This window comes from Aptenodytes patagonicus, chromosome 1, assembly GCF_965638725.1.
Source record: "Aptenodytes patagonicus chromosome 1, bAptPat1.pri.cur, whole genome shotgun sequence".
Classification (NCBI taxonomy): Eukaryota; Metazoa; Chordata; class Aves; order Sphenisciformes; family Spheniscidae; genus Aptenodytes; species Aptenodytes patagonicus.
In genome coordinates, this window is record NC_134949.1 from 166783259 (window position 1) to 166807170 (window position 23912).

Here is a 23912-nt window from a genome sequence, read left to right on the forward strand (position 1 = left end):
CATAGTTTAACCCATTACTAGTTAAAGCAGTGTTTTGGAAATACAGGCTTGAATAATCTCAAAAATAAGGAAGAACTGATGCCATTGCTTCTTATCGGAGAGCAATTTCTAAAGTAAGAGGACACTCCTGTCAAGGTTTTTGTTTCTGTACTCTTCAGGAAGGGTCCTACCTAATTAAATCAAATTCCAAAATGCTTTTGGAAGCAAGAGCTTAGATAAGTGACTCTAATAAAGGGCTAAAAGCTCTGAATCTTGAGTGGAAGAAAGCACTTCCCTGAAACCCACAGTAAGGATACTAAATCTATGAAAAGGCTGTGATTTAAGGAATGATATTTCTGCAATATTTCCCCTTGTCTAGGTTTAGGTGATTCCCTGCTCACTGTGTCTTCTAAGTAATTCCACCTCTTCTCAAGTGTAGTGAAGTCGCAGCCGTGACGCTCTGCGGGTCTCTTTAGAAGCTTCTACTTGGCACAGAATTAAAATTATTCTGATATTCAAAAGTAAAAGAGTGCAGGTGAAGAGGATTTGCACGCCCAAAGCTTCTGTTTTTTTCCCCACATAAAAGCTATTAGTGCAATAAATGGTATTAGTGCTCCCTACACAGCTCAGCTCACTAGCTCTTCTAATAATAGTAGAGGAAGCCTATTTATCTAACCTAGCGCTGCTTTTCTGCTCTGATGGCAAGGTGCCTCGAAATTGAATGCTGAAATTCAGATCTCTACCTCCTTAACTGTAAGCTGACAACTGAGCACCTAAATTTATGGAACATTCATGACCCTCGTCTCCCTGTGCCTCAGCTCCCTATTTGTAAAACAGTAGTAATACCAGTCCTTTTCATCGTGAGGGTTTTTTGAAGATAAATTAATTAATGTTTGTTAAGCATTCAGATATTTATAGCAATAAGTGCCATAGAAAAGCTCATGAGGAAATTAACAATTCTGTCTTCACAGCAGGGTTTCAATAGTGTGCAGTAAATAAGGCCTAGGGCTACACACTGAAAAATTAGGAGAAAACAAAATATTGAATAACTGCTCATTAACTCAGCATCGTCCATCCTGTTCACTAACTAAGGCAGGGGTCCTGTGAAAAACCCGTGTATGATCCTAAAATTAAAGACTATGCTATCATGCGAACGTGTAAGGGGGCTGAACTTCGATTGCGTCAGCTGTCTTAATTCTGACATTTCCTAACTCCTGAATATTTTACTTTCCAGCCTTAATGAGGCTGTCTTGAGCTGTTGCATGTCTTTGCAGTCTCCCCTTATGAGAAAAGACTTACAAGAATGCAGTGTGCAGGGAGATACAGAGGCTGAATGAATGCCAGTATCACAAAAGAAAACAAGGTTAATTATAAAATTATCAAAAGAGAACTTCAGCAAAATTTTGCTCCAGTCTTTTAAGAGGCAAGAAAATACTAGTGAATCAATTTCCATCTCACAGCAATAATATGCAACCAATGGGAATTTCCAGGGGAAATGGGGTCAAAGAGAGTATTTACCCACTTAAACAAGATTTGGTCATCAATGTGCAACAATGCAGCCTCCCATGCAGTTGCTCTCTCCATCTCAACATTTGGATGTGAAAGCTGGAAAGCAAGTGCTTTCAAAAGCACTAGGTGTTAAAAATCAAGTTGGTTTTAAACAAACACCGAGAGTATTTAGAGCTTAAGAATTCCTTATCTGCAAAATTACATGGAAAAGGAGAGTGCAATATTAAGGATGTGTTAAGAGCAGAGCAGGAACATTTGCCTTGGCAAGCGTGCCTCTGGGCAGCGGGAGGAGGACTGCACGAAATGGGCCGTCTGGAAGTATCCCTCCACACAACCTTTCTCAGAGAGAGAGATTTATGAGGACATACAGCAGCAAAGATACCTGTCTGTTGGGACAGACAGGTATCACTGAGCCTTAGCTGTGATCATAGGAGCATCTAACATGGCAATGGATTTATATGTGACATCATCATAGCTAAAATTAAAAAAAAAAAAAATATAATTTTTTAATAAATCACATAGCCTGAAAAAATGAGGCAACATAATTGCAAAAGTAATGTATATTCACCTATTGGGAAAGTCCTGTATGTTTTCGTCAGATACTTAATCCCACAATGAGTTATTTGTTCAAAAAAGAAAAGGGGTATTTAAAAAAAAAAAAAAAAAAAAAGCCCAAACCCAAGATTGAAGTCAAGAAATATCCATCAAAATGTTAGGTGCTGAGCTGCCGAAGAAAGATTAGGTTGGAACACAACGTATCTTGTTAAAAGAAAACGAGCACTAAAAATAAAGTTTGTAGTAACAAATTCAAAGATATGAAAAGAAGGGCCAATGGGAAAATGGCATTTTTCATTTCTTAGCATTTTGTATTTTTAGGCTATTTTTTCCTTCCACTACAAAACAAAAGGAAAACGGTGGGGGAACCACAACATACTTGACGTGACTATAAAATGTTAATTCTGCCAGAAACACTTGCTTATGCTTTGAACGGTAGCTATCTAGCTTGAATATATAAACCTGAGGGGAAAAATCTCGAGGATATTTTTAAACTGCAGCACCAGAAACTTTTTAACGCTTGCCTGTTGAAGTTTTTGCGATGAAAAGTTTCTCTAGAGAGATTATTTACAATACTAATTTAAGGCCTTACTTTGCAATTCCTCCTCAAAGAAGAAAAAAAAAAATCCCATTGACTTCAGAGCAAGCAAATGGATTGCTAATGATGAGATGACTGTAAAGAAGATTCAAATGATACACTTTTGCCAGGTATTGTGCTTCTTTTATACTACCTCTCCAGAATTATACTAATTAAGTACTTACTAAAATGCCTACTTTCAATTAATTAACATATTAGCTGATATTCCTCATTTAAGAGTAGCTCTTAAAAATAATTAGGTATTAAATTCAAGATCCCAAGCACCCGATTCAGCGGTCAGGTGGCATTGTGCTGAGCCACGCAATTCCTTGTATGCGCTAACAGTCTCACACTCGCCATACGAGCAGTGAGAGGGTTGTGTTGTCCTTAGCTTTTCAGGGGTTTTTTTTGGTCCTATGTACTTTTTGTGGTGTGGCGGATAACCACAGTTTTCTTACTTACCGGCCTTTAACTGGGCTTTGAAACCCAAGGGGGAAATCCCAGACGGCCTGAAGCCAGGGGGAATTTTGCATTGCCTTCAGCCAGCTTGCCATTTCATTTCCCTCGAAGGCTTTTTGCTTCAGACTACGTTGCTTTTAGCAGCACCAGACACCGTTCGCAACCACCAGACCGCCAGGAAAGACAATACAGCGAAAACAATGTTAAAGATTTGTCTGACCGGGCTGCAATCTTAACTGGTGTGACCGTCCGGCTTTTATCTGTCCTCGCGCTGGTTTGTACGATCGCTTTGCAAAACTGCACCTGGAAGCAAACGTTTGCCGGCGGCAGGAGAGACTGCCAAGCGAGACTTTCACAGCCACCGCCGCTTCCAGCACACCATTGTCTTGGGCTGGTGGTAAACGAGCAGCAGTGGCAAATAAATGCTGTTAGCGGTACGGCATGCAAGGGGAAAACCTGACTTGCGTCGCACTAAAACGCACGCACGCGCATCCACGCACGCGCACGCAGCCTGCTCGGCGCTCAGAAAATGGACAGACTGAGTAGCATCTGTGCTGGGGGGGGAATATGGAACAAATAAGTAATTGCTGTTTTTACTAAGTAAAGCAGAAAATTACAGCATATCAACAGCCAAGCGTGTTTGTTGCCTGGGAAGAACCATTTGTGTTCCAGTTTGAGCTTTTTTACTCATTTGAAGTCTGTGCCTCAAAGCACATTAAAAGCATTTTAATTATTATTATTATGAGTTTATGTCCTTGTATAGATTTAAAGTCTATAAATATAATTGGGGGGGGGGAGGGGGGGGGAGAAGAAAGCAAAACAAATAAATCCAAGCAAATTTTCCATATTTTTAACAGTGAAATCTGGAGGAAGATGCAGCTCTGAATTAACACCTTAGAAGACGTATAATTCTTTTCAGAGAGCACATACTGTATTAAAAATCTATCTTGGTTTATCAGAAAAGTGTGTGGCTATATGTATGTTTTCTTAGCTGCATTCAACTCTCTTCAAAAAGACCTCCACCAGAATAGCACTCTTTACGGACGGTGTTTCAGGGTTGACAAGAACATTAAACCATATTATAATTATCTCTTCAGTGAAAACACGGCTTTGTAGTGGAGGCAATGCACAGTTCTCAAGGCGAGTGTTATTAGGCTGTATGTGTTTTCTTGGAAGGAGATTCATGGAAAGAAAAAAGCTTTATAATTTACTGCAAGGAAAAAAATACAGAGTACATGTCATGCATAGCAAAAGGGATTTTACAAAGAAGGCACTAAGTTGAGTGCCTCACTTATCTTCAAGAATGCTTCTACATAATAAGTGTGGGGACCGGTTTAACACAAGCTACAATATAGGTATAACACACGCGTACAATTCTCTGTGACCATTCATATAGATAACTGCAAAAAAATTGCCCGTAAAGTAAGGTAAATATAAAGCAATTGCCTCCTATGCCATAAATGGGTTCTGCCTCATTCTTTGAGAGGTCACTGCTGAACAGCACATGTTCTTACTGCAGTTCAGATAATAAAATCTGTTATTCTTAATGTGAATACAAAGATTTTCTAACCCATCTTCCACGTTCGAAATACTGTTTTCTCAAATTAATCTGGCAATTAGAAAGTATCAGTTCTGAAACGGCGAGCAAAGTTACAAACTGCACCAAGAAGATTCTAACACGTTCATAAATGACTTGTATTTAATACGCATATGTGTACCCATACTATCCACACATGCACATTTGGATTTATTTATTCGGATTTAACACCCCCCCCCCCCCCCCCAAACTATGGATTTTTAATACTTTTGCACATGCCTGAATTATTTTAAAACAGGAATTTTCTTCTTGTTTGTGAAAATAAGGTTGCAACTGTGTTTTCTTTAGTATGTTGGCAAATGGATAGATTTGAATTCCTTAAAACGGAATGAACTAGAGGAAAGAAACAAATTATGTTAACCCACAGTTTACATATACCCTGAACATGGCAAAGACTGACAATATGATGAAAATCATGTGCACAACATGCTAGTGGGGAACTGTAAAGCTGTGGCATTTCAGTTGTGCGCATGCAAGTCCAGGCATACACAGGCGTAAGCACAAAAGACAACAGCCCCACTAAACAGCTACCAAAAATATACCCAACTGACCTAATACTAGACACAACAGCTTGAGCGTTCTTAGAAAAAAAAGTCAGAAACTCACCAAATCTTGGTTTTAAAAGCATGCTAGGTATCCAGAGAGAGAGCATTCTGAACAGTCAATTACTTTCACATTTTGTCCCAGGACTTTAAAAGTTAAAGGCATAGTTCTGCCAATTGTGAGATGCCCCATCCAGCACAGACCACCCACAACTACTGATTTTCCATCTGGTGAACAAAACAGACATCTCCCTAATTATTTTTAAAAAGGTTTTTTTTCCTAACATACTTCCTTTATTTGTCTGTGACCTGGAACTTAATGGAAAACCTGGTAGATGCCAACCTCATTTCTTGTAATGAAGCATCTTATTTTCCCTACTTTAAGCACGCTTATTTAAAGGCTGCTTAATAGAAAGTTATTACCTTAGCCGATCTTTGATAGGACCTAAATTACTAAATAGTTTGAAATTAGAACAACTTTATATTGAACCCTAAACATTCTAGTTAAATATTAACCATTAAATGTTCTTCCCTTAAACTAGTATATTAAAACAGAAAGCAATGAGGTTTACAGTCTCATATGCTGGGTTCCCATATTGCCAGTGTCAAAATTTATGCCTTTTTTCAGCAATATGGTTGCCATTGCCAGCACCACGCTTATAAATGCCAACTGTAATTAAAATCTGGCACCTTACACAAGCATTAAACACGCTTAAAGATTAAAAAAAAAAAAATTAAAATACTCCTTGCAGCGTATGCAGACTTAAAAAAAAAGTTCTTCTGCCAGTTTTAGAAACATCACAGAAAAAAAAGGTCCAAGTTGTCCTGAAAATCTGTCTGGAAAAACCTATACACTGTGCTAATCTCTCACGGTGGATGCACGCAAGGGGAAAGATGGCAAAACCTGGATTTTTACTTGAAAAGGACCACAAAGAAATAGCATATTTAAAAATCTGGGCCCCGGGCAGACAGACAGAGCAGGTAACACGCAGCCTTTACCTCAGCATCCTTCACACTGGCTGTTATAGTTCAACAAATGCAAACAGCCTCATCGCTCTCATGGCGATCGCCCAAGCAGGGTCACGGACCCCAGAGCCCGATGAGGGAGACGGCAGATCACGCGAAGAGGAACAGAGGCCGGGGTGCACCGGTAGCCTGTTCACGTTAGCAGTTTTGGGGAGGCGAACGCCATCATCTAGGTTTTTCACCCGTTAAGCACCCCTCATTGCTACATCCCCGTGCCTCCGGCAGTGAGCAGCGGGCTGGGCGGCCGGTTAAGAAAATCCTTTTTTGGGCTTGTCAATGTGAGAAGTGATGAGCAGGAGGCTCCCAGAGGCTCAGGACATATAGACAAAACATACAGGGCTACCTTGGGAAATAACCGTGGGGAAAAGGGGGAGCTGGGGAAAGAGGCCATTATACCCAGCAAAATTTCCAGCCATAAATTCCGTTTCTACTTACTAATAGGCTACTTCTAAGTTACACAGCTGGCTTATGGACCTGCTGAAGACGAGGACCCCATGTTCGTCAGAGGTTAAAACCTAAAGAAGCTACTCAGCAAGGTCGAGCCAGGCACACAGCAGCGGGTGCGCAAACAGCACAGTGCTGGAGCACCCTGAGATTTGCTTCTCGGTCTGGCAGCACTGCACCGAGCATTTGTCTCTATTGCCCCGGTTGTTCATCCTGGCTAGGAGGTGAGGAAGAGCCAGCCAGCCATGCTGTCAAGTAAGCTATTGGAGAAGGACCACCTCTCGGAAACTCGGCACTGTTCACGGACTCCGCTTGTGGGGGAACGGGTATAAAAAATGGGCAGCCTAACCATGGCCAAACTGATCTTTTAAATAGTCAGCAACAGAAAGCGGTGTTTTTTCAAAGCAATTTGATGAAAAGTTATGATTTAGCATTTACGGAAACAGCTTCCGATGCGACCAGCAGATGGAGAGGAACCATGATGATGCCTGTCTCAAAGTTTGAGACTCCAAGCACCAACGGCAGCAGGACCCGGCGTCTTTGTAGCAAAGGTGCGAGGACCGAGACACTCTCCACCCTGCCCTCTGCGTCTCACGGTGCCCGAAGCAACGTTTTTCTCGTGATCCTATCAGGAGAAGAGGTAATTAAATTTCATTGTGGGGTGTCCCATATACCAAATATGGGACAGGACAGGACAGACAATTTTATCCTCACATTTTCTTGACATCACATTCTTGGCTGAATTTCTGGATCCTTATGTCAAGTTTGCACTTATGTTTATGTTCACTCGTAGGTACCTCAGTCATCGATGACAGCAGGATGAAATCTATTAAGCTGCTTATTTTAAAATAACCAGTTAAGCTACCAAGCGGGAAACCTTGAGTTAAATAATTAATTTGAATCTTGTTTCCCCATTTAAACGTTTTAGTTATTTTCTTGGAGAAAGGTTAATTCTCAGTTTGTAACCACTAAAGTATGTTGCTTTGTAACTAAATATAGCTTTTACACTAAATTTGGCACTTCTTATTGCTAGCCAGAAGGACAGAGTAGCTCCGCTGACATATATTTAAGCTTTTCTATACCTCATTATACATTTTTTCAGATTAATTTTACTGTTTTTGTTAGAAAATCATGTATGGCACAATTCTTATTTACTAGCTGATCCCTTTGTGTTTACTTTTGATTTATGTTTCTTTGGATGGAAACTGGAATGCAACTTAAAATGTAGCGAGATGGTTTATCAGTTGCATAGCACTGTCTTAAAGAGGCTAGACTTCTAAAGAAAATTGTGATTCGATTTAAAAATCGATCTATTAAAATAACTCGGTATTAGCTAGAATTAGCACCAATCTAGTATTTGGTCATAATATCCTTCAATATTGTAGTATTAGCAAAACTAATCCTCTCATAATTAGCTTTTATTCACAGATTGGTAGAGAAGAACAAGCTTTTCTGCTTCTTTGAATTCCCAATTGGTCAAGTTTGAATAAATTAGTCATTTAACTGAGCTAATTGAATATATTGAAGAAAATATTATCTTGGTACTTGCAGAAGAGACTACTGATCTCAAAAGCCAAGTCAGTACTTCAAACACTTTGGGTTTCCAGAGTTTAGGCAGTGACTTTCATCAGCTGAATGGTCTGACCCATAACCTGGAAGCATTGTTTCTATTTTGTTTGTTATTTTTTATGATTTAAGCAGATTACAGTAAGCTTAGGCCTTGGCATAATTTTAATAGATGTATTTTTTAAGAAGAAATACACTCAGCATAAATTTTGAAAATTGTTTTTGTTATTTATTTCTTGATCACTAAGTTTTTACCACCTCATTGACTCAGGTGCAGCTCTTTGCTTGTCATTTAGTTCCAGAATTTTTTTTTTTTTTTTTAAAATGGAGGAATGTGCCAGCATTACCATTACTAGTGGCAGAAAGCAGCAAGACCTACATCTCAAATATGTTATATAAAAATGCCAGAAAATAAATAGTTTTATCAGTTGTAGAACAGGCTGAAAGTGGTCTGAAAAAGAAACTGGAAGTGTCTAAACTGTTAAAAATATTCAATGTCTTTCTCTTCTAAACTAACTCCCGCGATGGTTGTGGAGCGAAGACATCCTGCAGCCGTCCCTCTCCACACAGCAGACCCTGTCATGCATTGCAACAGACGAATCAGGGAGAGGATGAATATTTCAGTCTCTGAAGTCAAGGCCTCCAAACATTTTTGAGGTCTATAGTGCCAGAAAGGCCCAAACTGTTGCTGGTTTCCCCCAAGCTTACATTTGGTTTGAAACTGTTTAATTTTGCCATTACCATCGCATAATGAATAGGTGATTTTATACAGTCACAGATTACAATAACAAACCTAAACCATCATGTCTTCGTTTTTCTTTTTTAGATTTTGCCATTTGTCAGTTGTGTTTTAACATTAACGGATCATTTTCCACGCAAAAGTAGCCAAAGAAGCTGATAAAAAAACCCCCACAGCTGCCCTAAGAAATGCAGCCCTTTGATAGCATATTCATTTTCTGGTTTATCTTGTTCAGGAACATCGGTGCAGGGTTGCTGCGGGACAACAACCTGCTAATAGCACGCGTCTTAGATGATGATACTGACCTTAAAGACCAAGTTGACTTAACTGAACTCTGTATCATTTCAGACATACTCAAAGGAAATCTATCTCGACTGCATAAAGACAACAGTGGACTTCAATTTTGTGTTAGAAACTCAAAATCTGGAAATGCCAAGTCAACTTTCTCACTCCGAACATGCCTTTGTGCAAGCACTGGGTTTTCCTTTTTTTTTTTTTATTTCTAGTTTATAAGACAGGTTTTTATCCGTTCCAAATGTTTCACATTACTGAATCTAGACAAGCTTTTCCCTATTTTAAAATTCCATATTGGAATGAAAAAAAATTAGGAAATGCCACACCACTTTTTGGTAAGTAATTTTCATTTCTTTCCAACATTCCTCTGAGTACGGACGAATGTGAAGCGGGGCAGGAGCTTCGGGCTTGAGAACACTCATGTGGGAAGGAAGGAGCACTGCTTAGGCTGTATTTGTCAGAAAAGGTAAAGTATGTGGGTGGAAAGGAGCCCCTTTGACTTTTAGCCTTAGAAAGCTCTATAGCGTCAAAAGCTCCGACAACAGGGTTTTGTACCTTCAAACAGAAGTGATCCAATGCAACCAAACTTCTAGAGAGCTGAAGAGTTTATGTGGACCCAGCCTTGCTGGGAAGAAAGAAACTTTTCCTCCTAAAATGAGGTCCTTCCTCCTTAGGTAGGGAAAGGGCGAAGAAGACCGATTCAACCTGTAACCTCTCTGTAGAGCGCCACAGCCTTCACCCTCAGATGAGCACTGTTTAGCACCCCTGTGCTTCATGTGCTGTGGAAGTATGGAAGCAACCAGCGTAAACTGGTGAGCAGACAGCACACGAGTCAAATTTTCATCCACACCGAAAGATGTGGATGTACTTAAGGCATGACAAAAGTAAAGAAACACATGGCAAGAGAGGGACTCTCAGACTGAAAGAATACCATGGGTGAGAAAACGCAGTTAACCTACAGCAAAAACAAAAGGGGAGGGGAAAAAAACCCAGAAGAGCAGAGACCAAGATCCTGCAGCAACCCGCTGAAAGAGAGGGAGATTTTTGGCGTTGGTCTGCCTTTTGCAGAGCAGTGACTGGCTCCACCAAAACCTGGCTGACTGCCTTCCGTACGGCATGTGAATGTACTTTGCGCAACAGCCCTGCTGGGCTGACAGGTGTATAAAAGCGTAGGAAAGAGGTTAAGAGAAGAAAAGTCCAGAAGGAGATGACTATCTCCCTGGAAGACGAGCTTTGCTGACCCAACACCATTAACTTTCAGAATCTCATTCAAAAAATAACTACAGAAGATTCCTACAAAGACAAAACTGCAATCCAAGGAAAGGACCGACTTAGGAGGAAACCCCAGAGTTATGCTTTCCGGTAGGTGTGATACCTGAACAGGTCAGGCTAAACTAGATAGAAAGTTCTTACTTCATCTTGAGATAACCTCTCTTGCAACAGGCCATCACAGGAGGTTATCCTGTAGCACTAGAAACACCAGAGTCACGACGTGTAAGAAAACAAAACCTCTCATTAAAAATGTCATTGTATATTTTCATTATTTATGGGTACTATGAGACATCTATCTCAAGAAGTAAGTCAAAGTACGGCACAGAAGGAACACGTGCTTTTGGGAAATCATGTACTACCTCTTCTGCACTGAACCTCTGGTGAAGCACTGGAAAAGCTCTGCCGCGTGGGTCTTGGGCAAAGCTCTCACGTCAGGCGGAGAGAGCGCCATCCAATGCTGAATTGTTTAATATGATGTCGCGTCTCTTTTCCTGTGAATTAAGCTAGAATAGGATTTACTTCATGTTTTGAAATCTGGCTGGAGGAGAGAGGGACTCCAGAGCAGCAGTCCATGCTCGGAGCTCCCTGTTTCATTTGACTGTGGCAGGTAAGTAGCAACTGCAATTTTTTTATTATTCAATAGCTGTTTGCTGGTTATGGTGAAACCACCAGAAAGGTCAAAAACCTGAATGTGCTTACAAATTAAACTGCCTTCTCATACTCATGATTATTATTCATCTGCTCTAGGTTGAGACAGGGCTATGTGGAAAAACTCTTGAATTTCCATTGTCACTGTAGCAGCTGTGCCACGGGCAGAAAACCTCAGGCTGCAGAGGGGGTGCCCATTTGCAACCTTTTACAAGCCCTAAAAACTCACACTGCACATAAAGTTTTCAAGAACTGATGATGAATTACATGTTTTGCTTTGCACAATGCCTGTTTGAATTATATTCTACTTCTCATACTACTTTAAAGCTCTTTTCGTAAGGTTACTGTTGTTCTCACAACACAGCACACCAAGAATGATTAAAATCTGAACAAATCCTGTTTGTTATTTTCCGTAATTTACCTATTTATCTAAACCCATGTGTTCCTTAGGAGAAATGGCAACATGTTAGTTCTCCTGCCCAAGCGAAATAGAAATGCTATATATCATAAACTTTGGTAACCAGTATCTCCCTTCAGGAAAAACCGCACATCTTGCCCTCCGCCTTTAACAGGAACACATGGGTTCCAACTGGCTGCCATTAAATTTCAGGTTTTAAAACCTGCAAACAAACATACAGACGAAGTTAAATTATGCACTGCTGCTAAATTTGCTGTGCGTACTGCAGGAGGACGGTCTGAAACAACAGTGTTAACGGTTCAACGTTTAAGCAAGCAAACAAACGAGACAAAAAGGGGGCATCATTTTGAGATTGTATTGTCTATCTGCTGCACCTCATTTCTCCTTGTTTAACTCTCTGTCCGTACTAAGAACATTGCAACCAGCCAAGAATTTTAAGTGAACCATGTTAGTGAGATAAATTTTGGGACACAAACCAACGGGAGCCTTTTCTTTATGTTCTGAGCAGTAAAGCTGCTGCGGGGCGAGGCGGGAGCAGGCAGCAAAGCGAGGGGGTGAGAAGGGAACTGGCCATTAACTTATCAATTCCAGGCCTTGGCTTTCTAATTGACAACCTCAGGGCTACTTTCATCACTTGTCGACTTCAAACCCACACTCAATTTTTCCTTTAGATAATGATGCAACTATAACATAACGGTGTTTCTGACATATTGCAGCATGTAGCAGTAGGAAGATTTCCTCAGTAGCTTAGTTTAACAGGAAAGGAAAAAAACCAACTGTTAAATGGTTTTCACATCTATCAACTTCTGAAAGAAACAGTTAGTAAGAAAACAGATTTTATACTGCCAGTCCGCTGAAGTCACTATTTGGTATTGACCCAACCGATCTAACAAAAAAAAAGCGAATGTTGAACGCAATAAGCCCGCAAAGCATGCATTCATATATAAAGCCTAAATAAATGAACCCACAAAAACTAGAAATGCACTGCAGATTAGAGAACTTAAATGAAAAATACCACAAAAAGTGTCATTAAAAATATACTGACGACATGTCCTCTAGAAATTGTAAGTCCTTCACAAAGAAAATATAGGAGTAACAGGAATGCTGCCACGGATACATCCCTACAGAGAGCTGGAAAACCCTGACTCCCGTCCTCCCACAGAAAGCCGAGTGGTTGCTGAAGGCAGCCAGACCTTTTGTGAAGAGGAAGGTACTCAAGTAAGTATGTTTATCACATTTTGACCATAAAGAATAAATAAATAAATAAGTTTTGTCAGGTAACAGCATGTCCACAGGCAACAAAGCACCTGGCTCTAACATAAACAGTCACATAACTGCCTTTTAATACTGGATATAAAGGTTTGAGTCCTGCGGTCGACTCTGCAAAGGCCCTGGGGTCATACTAAACTCAGCGCAGTGTTTGGGGCCCCGAGCATGTCAATCTAGGCAACAAAAGCAGCGTCAGAAAATGGAATAATACCAATACATTTCTGAAGTGCAGCTGCTTCTCTGGCTCCTCCGTGATCGACGTACGGAGGGACGACACCTTGGGTACCACGCCACGTAGCCAGTTGCTGCTGAAATCAGTGTGCATAAACAGGCAGGTATTGAATTAATACAAATTAATAAAGCAAAGACGCTGCAGGCAGACTTGACGTGCAGTCGGCTCTTGTCTTCACTGGAATTTAGGCTCTGATGGTGCAAATTGGCACCCGAGAAACTTCAGTCGTGGGACGTTAATGGGGCCGCGAATAGTTGGCTTATGTTGGCTGGACTAGAAGAGTTCAGCCCCAGCCATTTAAGATTACAGATACGGATGCCTCATTTCTAGGCAGCCATTGCTACATTTCGGTCATAAACTTAAAAATGATTGCTCCAACTCTCGTGAGGAGTAGCAGGGGAGCATGTAGGGAAAGCAGTCCCTGCTCTGAGAATAAACTCTAGACTCAGTGTTTCCTTGGGCTGCAGCTCTAGTGTCTTTCAGGCTTTCTAGGTCCATAAAGCTGCACCCTATTCTGTATTTATTGCCTGTTTAGAGCCATAACAATCAGCTTTATGAAGACTGGGTATGCTGGTGTATCACCCGCTTTACCGAAGACCTCTCTTCATTTCAAGTGTTGTGCACGCTGCTACTCCTTCTCAAGCAATAAGGAGGCGAGAGCTCTCCCTACAAAATGCCTGGCCCACATAACGGGCAAAGGTCACCGGTTGCAAAATATTATTCAAAAGTCAGGAAGAACGTATTTTATAGTCAAATTAGCAGCTCAGCAAAACAGTGGGCTATAGTAGGAAAGATAATAACCCAACAGCTGGGCACTACAACTGATAAGGTTTTTACTGGGATCGTTGCCCGGGACATTTGGGGGGTTTTTTGGACAAAAGAGAGATCAACACAAGAAGCGTGAAAAACCAGGCTATTACATCAACTTTTAGAGGCAGGTGTTTTTCCATTTTTTTAAACCCAGTCCCCACTACCTTTGCAATTTTGCCCCTCCAAGGTTGCAGCCAGCACTACAAACCGGTTCCCTTTCAGCGTTTGGAGTGCGGGTTTTACAAGCCTGTTTTGCCTTCCTGCAGGCACTTTGAGCTTATAAATGGCACCTTTCAGTGTCCTGAATTATGAAGGGCAGCTAGTCCTGAATTCTCCTGTCGCTTAATGATCTCACATAAAATGAGGTCCACAAAACTTTTATTACCGCTGTGGTTCAAATTCGCAGGTGAAGAACCACCAGGGAAAGGATGCGGACATGTCTCTTGCTTTTGCTCTCCTAATTTTCCAGGTGCAAGAAAGTTTCCCACTTGGGCTTGAACAATTAGTTAACTCTCAAAGCGAAGCCTGATCTAAATAAAAAGACTGCAGTATGTTACCCCGATAAGCACTGGGAAAATCCGAGGGGAAACCACTTGAGAGCAACACACACTAACATCAAAATTAGGTTAAAAGAAATTAGGTAAAAACCCCCTATCTAAGCATTTTCTTATTGTCTTTTGTTTTCCACCTAATTTTATTCACTTATCACCACTAAGTATATACGACATGCAAGAATTATACATGATATTTAATTAAAACATGAATTGGTTCCTCCCCTGTTCTGGTAATAACATCCGATGTTTGGAAAACATACTGTACCTCAGCAGTCCGAACAAAAACTCAAAAGAAAGTCTTTCAAAAAAAATAAAGGATTTGGTTTGTTGCAAATTACTTCTGCATTTATATAAAGATTTAACGATTCATGGCATGCCAAATACAGTGCTAATGAGCTTCGGGTTGCGTTTTTCATTTTTGTTTGAATTTGGTTTTTTCCTGCTAAAAACAATTACTAGAGGCCATTCAAATGCCACTGCATAAACCAGGAAACCTAGTAAAACTGTAGGTAAAATTGGCATTTTGTTTCAAGCGTGGCTCAGGAGTCCAATTCGCTTGTTGGCGAGCTGCATATTTCAAATAGCACTTGCGTCTCCTCCAAAGAGGAAGCCGGGTAAGATGCTTTCAAAAAACACATTTACAACATTCATTAATGAAAAACAAAAATTAAAGAGCACAACCTCACCATTTAATTCCTGCTTTCCAAGGATGAAGCATCTTAGCCTTTCTGCCTTCTTCTCCACTTCCCAGTAAAAGGTAGATAAATTAGCAGAAATATAAGCTCTTCATTCTCAGTACCTCTTTAGAGGATACACGTGCCCATAGGAGCTTAAAAACCTTCCTGGGGAGCATTATTAATCTTGCTCCTAACAGCACAGAATTTTTAAAGCCTATTAAAACACTGTCTAGTCATAGCCGTGCAAGTCTCGCTTTTTCGTGACCTGGTTTCAAGAAACAAACAAGAAATCAGTGGAAATTATGCCCAATTATCTTTCATCGTTCAGTTATGCAGATCACCGCCCACCTCAACTACTAACTGGATACCAAACATCGTCCTTCTCCAACAAACCTTGCCATCTACCACACAGAATCATGGAATGGTTTGGGTTGGAAGGGACCTTTAAAGGTCATCTAGTCCCACGCCCCTGCCGTGGGCAGGGACATCTTCAGCTGGATCAACTACATCACATGTTGATGCTTCAGTCTAATGGAAGTCCTACCTTGACCCTGCTTTGTCCAGCCCCTCTACCTCTGCCTCTGGGCCCAAGAATACTTTCAGAAACCTAAAAATAATTCAAACCGCCTTTTGCATGGGGTGCAGCACTCCTGCCCAGCTGCAGTCGAGCTGCTGCCTATTTACACTGCCCCAAGTCAAGTCACTATCAATCCCTTGGACTTCAGTCTTCCAAGTAACACGTGCGTTACTCCAAAGGCTTTCAGATGACTTTTTAACTGAAAACATCCAGGATGTTGGGGGTTCTAACAAATCATCATAGCTATTGCCTAGCAGCTGATAAGACTAAAGTTAATTGATGTTGCCAGGAAATAGAAATATGTCTGCGATGAGCTAGTCTTGTTATGCCCATATTCAGTATTTCCCCTCCTTTCTTTGAAAAGCATTTCACCACCTTAAACATAAAACCAAACACAAACCCCCCACCCAACGGATTGAGAGAATCAAAGATATTCGCACTAACTAACCCTGGTCTCCAGTGTGTCCCCCCCCCCAAAATCCCACTGACAATATCAAGAGTGGGGAATCAAACCCCTTTACTACCGAGTCCGCAGCAGATAAAGCGGCAATTGTGGTTATACAGTACTGGAAGTGTAGCTACAACATAGCGTGACAGCTTGTTAGTGTTGAAAATATATAAGCTCTTTGTAATTGTGCCTTTGGAATGCCATCTGTCTTGAATTAACGTCCACCTGGGATCATGTTTCGATGACCAATATGGACAGATTACTGGAACTTTAAAACCTCGCTTTCTTTGTAATTGACATTTAAACTGTTTGAAGTTTCTCATTAAGTCCTTTTTTACAAATTAGGTGCAGATGTATAAAGCTACATGTACAGTACTAAGGGAAATTAGGTCACCTGAAAGCTCAATAATAAAATGTATCAACTGTTTAAGTGCAATGAGTACATTAAAATTTAGAGATCGACTTTATGCCCCAAATTCTTCAAAGTTTCATCATTTCCCTTTCATCGCTGCAGAGCCCCTGATGCCAACCATTTTTAATTAAAATGGCAGAGAAGAAAGCGGGTTTGGCTGCTCAGCCTGTGACAACAGGTCAACCCCAGCCCACAAAGGGCTGGAGAAGGCAAGGCAGGCAGCTGCCCCGATGCCTGTTTCATGGGGACAGGCAAGTCCTATTTATGCCAGTGATGCTCGGAGATTGAAAGGGCACACGGAGACTTGAGAGGTAAAAATAGCACCGATGAGAAAATAAGGGGAAAATTATGAAGGGGACTTGTTCAACACCTGTGGGGCTCAGTAACCACACAGCTGACCTCCAGACCCACTTGCAGTCGAAGTTCTGCAGACCTGCTGTGCTCCACCGCCTCGCAGGCGGGAAAGGGAAGCGTGAAAAGGGCAGCGGCTGGAGAAACACCTCCATGCACAGCCCGGCTGACAAAATAAGAAGGGCGAATCCAGTATTTCCCCTCTCCAAACGAGGAGGCTCGGAGCTCAGGGAGGCATGAGAAAGGGGTCCGGGAGAGATCACCACTAGGAGCCCACCTGACGTGCAGAGGACGGGAGCAAACACCACACTGGGGGTTCAAAAGACCACCAGTTCATCAGCAGAAACCCTACAAAGCTCTTGGCATCAAAGGGCTTTTACCTGCCAGAATGACTCTTAAGAGGCTTCAAGTACAGCAGCCCGATCTCCTCAAAAGGCATGAAAACCCCGGAGAGCCCACTCACCCAGCCTTTACGAGTAGCCAAGAAAGACTGTACAAGCGTGTGAAGGCTCAACGCTGGAAGGCACCGAGCATCCCCCAAGGGAGCAGGTATGCTTCTTCCCGGTGCAGGGCCACGGAGCAGGGCTGGCGTTGGGCCTCAGAGACGGCATCCCGCAGCTGGCGGCATTTAAACTCAATGCGATCAAGCAGGTTTGGTGGAAGGTCCGCTAACCATCTCTCCTGGGGAAAGGTCTCCTGGGATAAATTAGGACACCGCCTACATAAAATGCACAACTGCAAATCCTTTTGGCACCACAGCTGGCACATCGGTTCTTGAAATGACACCGGGAGGTGTGCCCTGGCTCCCTGCTCGTAAGCATGGAGGTGCGATGGAAGAAACGGTCTTCTCTTAAAAGCTGGTAAATAAGACGAATACATGGTCAACCAGATCTTTTTTCATGTGCTTACACTAAATTATCTCCTCTTAAGCAGACTGTCTTCAGTACCGCTAATTATTACAATAATTTCAAAAGCTTTTCTGCTCACATCCCCTTATGACCCTGTTCTGGTGAGCTACTAAAACTCTTTTTGCAAAAGAAGTGTAAACTGTCAGCTGGCTACGTTTCTGCTGCTTCCAATAAAAGGCCAAGCAACTTTGCTGTGAAACTGGCCGTGCATCCATTTGCGAGGTGAGCAGCAGATCTCAAATGATGCCAGAACAGGATGGCAACGGGTTCTGGTTTCCTTATCCACGGGCTCTTTCTCCACGCTCATCCGCATCTTCTGTTTGAGGGGGAATTCAGAGAAAAATGATGCGTATTTTTAAAAGAAAGAAAAACTAAACCAGCCGTACGTAAGCAAACCGCAACACCTGGGAGAGAACAAAACCTGACCCATACAGCACAGTAACAGTATTTTCCAGGAGGGGACAGCACAATTCATTTGCAAAGGGCAACGAGACAGAGGAGTAACTCATTTGCCACTCGTACCGAACGAGAAAGACTTCTAAGGAAAGTGTATTTGTACCCAATTCTGTTTTGCTCACACATTTTATAAATACCAGCTTTCATTTGGCTAACGGGTCTGCAAAGGCAGGTACAGGACCGGGCAGGACTGTCCAGAACCGCATTAGCTTTAAGCAGACTAGTTGGGGTGCCAGCGGCGATTAGCTGGACACGCTCAGCTTTGCACCCTGCTTCTCATTAGCATTAATTAGCTGGCATCATACCTCTGCTGCTGCCAGGATGAGAACTGGCTCAGGCAGTAGTTTCACAGTCCTTAATGCCGAGTACGGAGTTGCCAGACCGCACAACGGGGAGCTTATGTCAGCCCCGTGTCTTTCTGCCAAGGGCGGAGGAGAGCGGAGACCCGGTTCAGCAGAAAGCTGGAGCAGCGCGGACAGGTAATACCTTCTTTAGCGTAAGACCTCCCAACGTAACTTTAACCTGCCAAAAACGTTTGAGTGAATTTGAAACACCAGAGCTAAGGCTCAGCTTTGTAACGTGCTTCGCCTGACCTAGCGGCGACAGCTGACGAAAGGCCCCATCCTGCACGCCTGGCCCGCTGACGGTGGTTGCAAGGTAAGCTGAGGCTCCACCAGGTCCATCCCCAGAGAAAGGATCGCAATGCCGGGGACTCGACTAGCGGTGCTCAAGGTGTCCCCTCCCTCCCCGATGTGAGCCGCTATCGGGTTCTCACCTCGCCAGCAACACGACAACATTGGTTTAGGTGAACTAAAGTGACCTTGTAGAAAAGCAGATTCTGCAGATACGGCTCAACTGTTCTGCCACGTAAAGTGTTTTTATCACTAGAAAGTCACACTTTCAAATAAATTTCACACAGAGGCCACAACCTCAAAAGACACACTTAAAAATGTGTAGAACATAAAATGAGTGATTTTTTGGATAGAGGTTCAGGAACGAAATCCCTCACAGACTTAACACTTTATTGATATTCTTGGTTATAGCTCTACACATGCCAAGCGGGACCAGCTACTGGTAAGGACCACGATTCATGTCTTTCCATTTAAACGTTGCAACAAAGAATAAAAGTATTTCACAACTAACAAAGGGGAACCCTTTAATTTGCTAGAACAATTTCAGCTCTCATTGCATTAGCACCCTCCAGTGTCCAATCCATGAAAAACATCATCATCACTAATTTGCCAAGTAGACAAAAACTTGGGAGTGTGAAACACAAGACAGAGCAGCGGTGGATTCCTGGGAGGGAAGGTGGCAATCGGAGATGAGAGAAGAAACTCCCAATGCTAGAAATTTTAGATGACATAGGCGCAGTCCCTGAACAAGATCTGACACGGGGTTATTACTCTTCTCAGGCTCCTTTGTTCCTAGCAGGTGTGCTGGTGTCTGCACCTTTGGCACGACACGCTCTGCGTGCCCACACGGTATATTCCATACTCTGCAGCGCTCCACCGAGATGCGAGCTTAACGATGCCGCTTTTGATTGATTTAGTACGGGCACGTGGGTATAGATCTGCCTGGAATATGCCATATAAATAAATACACATAAAAAAACCTCTCGTACACACGTGAAGCGGATGTGCACCCGGCTAGCTGAGGGCAAACAGGTGATCGTGCTTACGTCTGCAGTGCTCTTCTCTTACAGCGTAATCATCAAGCAAAGAGAGAACTCACAAAGATCTGTCAGCAAGAAAGTTTTCATAGTCAATGCTTTACTGCAACATCGTCTTTAAAAGCACATTTGAAGCTCTTGACGACAACAACAGAAAGAACAGCTGCATTTGTTATTGAGAGACAGCTGGAAGGAGTTTCTTTGAACTTTTTCCAACAAGACAAAAGTCTTTCGCAGGCAGGGAAAGCCCAAAAGGCTCTGGAACATCGCAAGTAAGCAAAACCAGCTCCGGGTACCGTAGGTTTCGCCTGCCTGCTGACGACACAAATACTCCATCCGCATTCTCACGGCAGCGCTGCACAGCGGCTTCGCAGGGGCAGCAACGTCCGCGTGAAGAAAGGATGGCAGCAGTTGGAAAGGCAGCCGCACCGCATCGGAGGTACGTGCTGTAATTAGGGTCCCAGCCTGACAGCGTGGCAATGAGCACCGTGGGACCCAGGCACCAGGGTCTGGACCCAGCGGGCCCTGCCAACTCCTGCTACAGACCAGGGAGCTGCTAATTAAATCCAACCAACTCGTGCATCAATTGCCAACATTTGAAGTCGTCCCTGTATTTTCTCTCCCCACTGCATATGGCTACATGGCTGCCCAGCTCAAAGGTGAGCAAGGACTCCTCATGCCTCATCCTGCTCTGGTCTCTGACCGCTTGGATGCCCCAAATTCTGTGGTCTCCACCTGTGTGGTGGCTTCTCAGGCTCCACAGCAGCACTGATGACAAGGGGCAAGCAGTTTCCGCCGCAGGGAGGCCGTCACGTCTCCTGGGAGTCAAGCGAGGGGGCTGCGGTGCTCAGCGGCCACATCCCATCCTGTGGCAGCACCAGCCAAGGAAGCCCTTTCTGACCACGGCTGGAAGAGAGCAGCCTCATTGCGGGCGTGTGGTCAGCCTCCTCTCTTCTCCCTCTGAACGGCTGCTATGCATATATAAATGTGATCATTTGATTGCCCTCACACTGTGTAGACTCCTCCCCACAGTATAAATATTCAAAATTCCTCACGACCAGAAATAGCAAGGCATAGCATTTATGATTCTGCACCAATATGGGGGGGGGGGGGCGGAAGGCATGTACATGCATGCATCTTCTCCAGAAACAGGCTGTAAAAGTAAGCTGTAGGAGGTAGGCTGGAAAAATGACCCTGGGTGCTATGCAGGACAGTGTTACTGTGGGCAAGAAAGACTGACGTGGATTTTATGGGCTCTTCACACTGCCTCTAACACAGCACAAACCAGTCCAACTGTCTCCGAGGTTCCCCAAGAACACCAGCATCAATATTGCTTGTTCACGGTAACATCTATGTTACAGTTATTACAGGCTGCATACGCTTTTGTCAGTCAACTATAAAATATTTACAGTATCACGGTCTCAGCAGAGGCTGCAAGAATTTAAAGCTTTAAATATTAAAATGAATTAACACTTGATTGCCTGCCTAGTATCAGTACTAAAAACCCTGCTCTCCCTCTAGAAGCGCTGTTGAAAACCTCCTTTACATCAGCACAGACCCAACAACCAATCAATCAATCAATCAATCACTCTGGCAGAAGTCATTCTCTGCCCGCAGGTAATACGCGGGCACGCACCTGCGGGCAGAAAGCTGGGCATCAAAACCGCGCAGATCTCCAGGAGAAAGGTGCAGCGGAGCCCTCGTCTCACACAGCGTATGTCACTCAGAGCCCGATTCCGCCGACCGACCCGCGCGGGGATCGCGTGTTCGGGCACCCTGCCCGCAGCCCCTGCCCTGACGGCTACCCGGCCGCCTGTGGGAAAGCGCCCGCTGATCCCGGCCCCTTTATGTAGGGATTTATGTAGGACGTACGTTGCCGACACAACCCTCCCTCGTCCCAAGCCACCGCCGCGGCAGGGGCCCGGGGACACGCCACCCCTCCGGACTCGCCAAGGGCCTCCCCAAGCCCAGGACGGGGGATGCCGAGGGGGCTGCCGACAGGTCTGCCCGCGTCACGACCCACGCTCAGCTCCACCCAGGGTGGTTTATCGGTGGAGGAGGCAACACGGTCTTCTCTTCAGAGGAGGAAAGCCCACGGCGCGGACCCCGCCCCTCTCGCCGCCCCCCCCCCTCCACCCTCCCCCGGGTTTCCCCCTGCGGGAGACCGGGCGCAGCGGCCGTGAGGAGCCCGCTGGGTCGGAGGCTCAGCGCAGGAATGGGGAAGACCCAGGTCGCTGCCCGTGTGGAGCCGCACCGAAGCGGGCAACCGGGCAGGGGCAATTTCGTGGCGACTGGAAGAAACGATTTTCTGCTCTCACGTTCCTTGTGCCCGGGCGCGGCGTGTTGCCGGTGCCCCTCACGGGGAGGCACAGAGCGGAGGGAGGCAGGCGGCTGTCCGAGGGCGGGAAGGGAAGGCCGGGGCTCGCCCGTGAGAGGTTCCCCCGGCGGCTGCCCGGCTAAGCCGGCCAAGGAACCGGCGGAGCCGGACAGCCGCGGCTTCTCCCCCGCCGGCGCACGGCGGAGGCGCCCCGGCCCTGCCCGGCCCGGCCCCCGCAGCCTCTCCCGCAGGCAGCCCGGGGCTCGCCGCCCGCCGGCCCCACGCCAGCTCCGCCGCGACGCGGCGGCCCGCCCCAGCCGACCCCCGGGCTGCGGGGGTCCCCGTCACCCGCCACACCCCGGCCTGCCGCCGGAGAACCGCCGCTCGGCCCCCTGCCCCCGCTCCCGCCGGCCCGGGCGCCGCGGCCTGGGGGGGGGGGGGGGGGGAGGGAGACGGGAGACCCCCCAAGCGCGGTTTCCAGCGGGGAGGGGGAGGGAGGGGCGGTGCCGGGGGGTCCGTTGGTCCCGCCCCCCCGCGCGCAGCGGCCGCGTCACTCACAGTCTCCGCCTCCCCAGGCGCAGCCCAGCCCGCGAGAAGACCCACGCCGCCGCCGCCATCATCACCGCCTCGGTCCCGCCCCCCCGCGGCCCATTGGCTGGGGCGGCGGCGTTCCCCGCCGCCGCGCCCCTCCTCCTCGCGGTGCTGATTGGCCGGAAGGGGGAAGGAGGCGTGTCCCGCGCCACGCCCCCCACGTGCCGGAGCCCTTCGGGCGCCGCGGGGCGGGGCTGGGCGGGGCGGGGGAGGAGCATTGTGTCATCGCGGGGGGCGGAGCGTGCCCGGCGGCCGTTACCGGCCGTTGGGCGGGGCGCGGTGCCGGGACTCGGCCGTCGGGCGTCAGTCGCTCCCGGGAGCAGCCCCGGGCCTGCGCGCCCCGGGGCGGGGACGCCTCCGCGGCTGGGGGTGGCGGCTCCTTTCCCCCTCTCGCCGCTGCTCCAGGGCAGGCCGCTGCCCGCGGGGAGGGCGCAGCTCCCTCGCCGGCCAGCCAGGCCCCTCCGAGCCAGCGGGCCCGGAGGGGAGGTGAGCTCAGCTGCCTCAGCCTGGCTGAAACTGGTCAGGGATGGTGCGTGTGAGGGGGTCGGCAGCTCCTCGGCCAAAATCACACCCCTGGCGACACCTGTCCTCCGTCCCGGGTGGCGGTAGCTCTACCGGTACAGCCATTGTGGTAGCGCAGCTTCAGCCAGCCAGGTGCTGGTGTGCACCTTGGTGTACATACTGGCATGGCAAAACTCACACAGTTGGGGTGTATTTGTGGTGAGGCTGTGTGCTGGTTTTGCCTGGGGTAGAGTTAATTTTCTTCACAGTAGCTAGTATGGGGCTGTGTTCTGGATTTGTGCTGGAAACAGCATTGATAACACGGGGATGTTTTAGCTATCGCTGAGCAGTGCTTACACAGAGTCAAGGCCTTTTCTGCTTCTCACACCACCCCACCAGCGAGTAGGCTGGGGGTGCACAAGGAGTTGGGAGGGGACACAGCTGGGACAGCTGACCCCAACTGACCAAAGGGGTATCCCATACCATGTGACGTCATGCTCAGCATATAAAGCTGG

At 45.5% G+C, this 23912-nt stretch overlaps 1 protein-coding gene across 1 annotated transcript in view; it reads right to left on the reverse strand.

Annotated features, from left to right (window-relative positions):
• CLYBL (citramalyl-CoA lyase) overlaps positions 1-22934 on the reverse strand; it is a 182797-nt gene extending 159863 nt beyond the window's left edge. The window contains exon 1 of the mRNA XM_076361632.1: positions 22864-22934. Within this exon, the coding sequence (XP_076217747.1) occupies positions 22864-22925 (62 nt within the window). The 5' untranslated portion in view covers positions 22926-22934. The remainder of the gene's footprint in view (positions 1-22863) is intronic.
• Between the last annotated feature and the right edge of the window lie 978 nt (positions 22935-23912).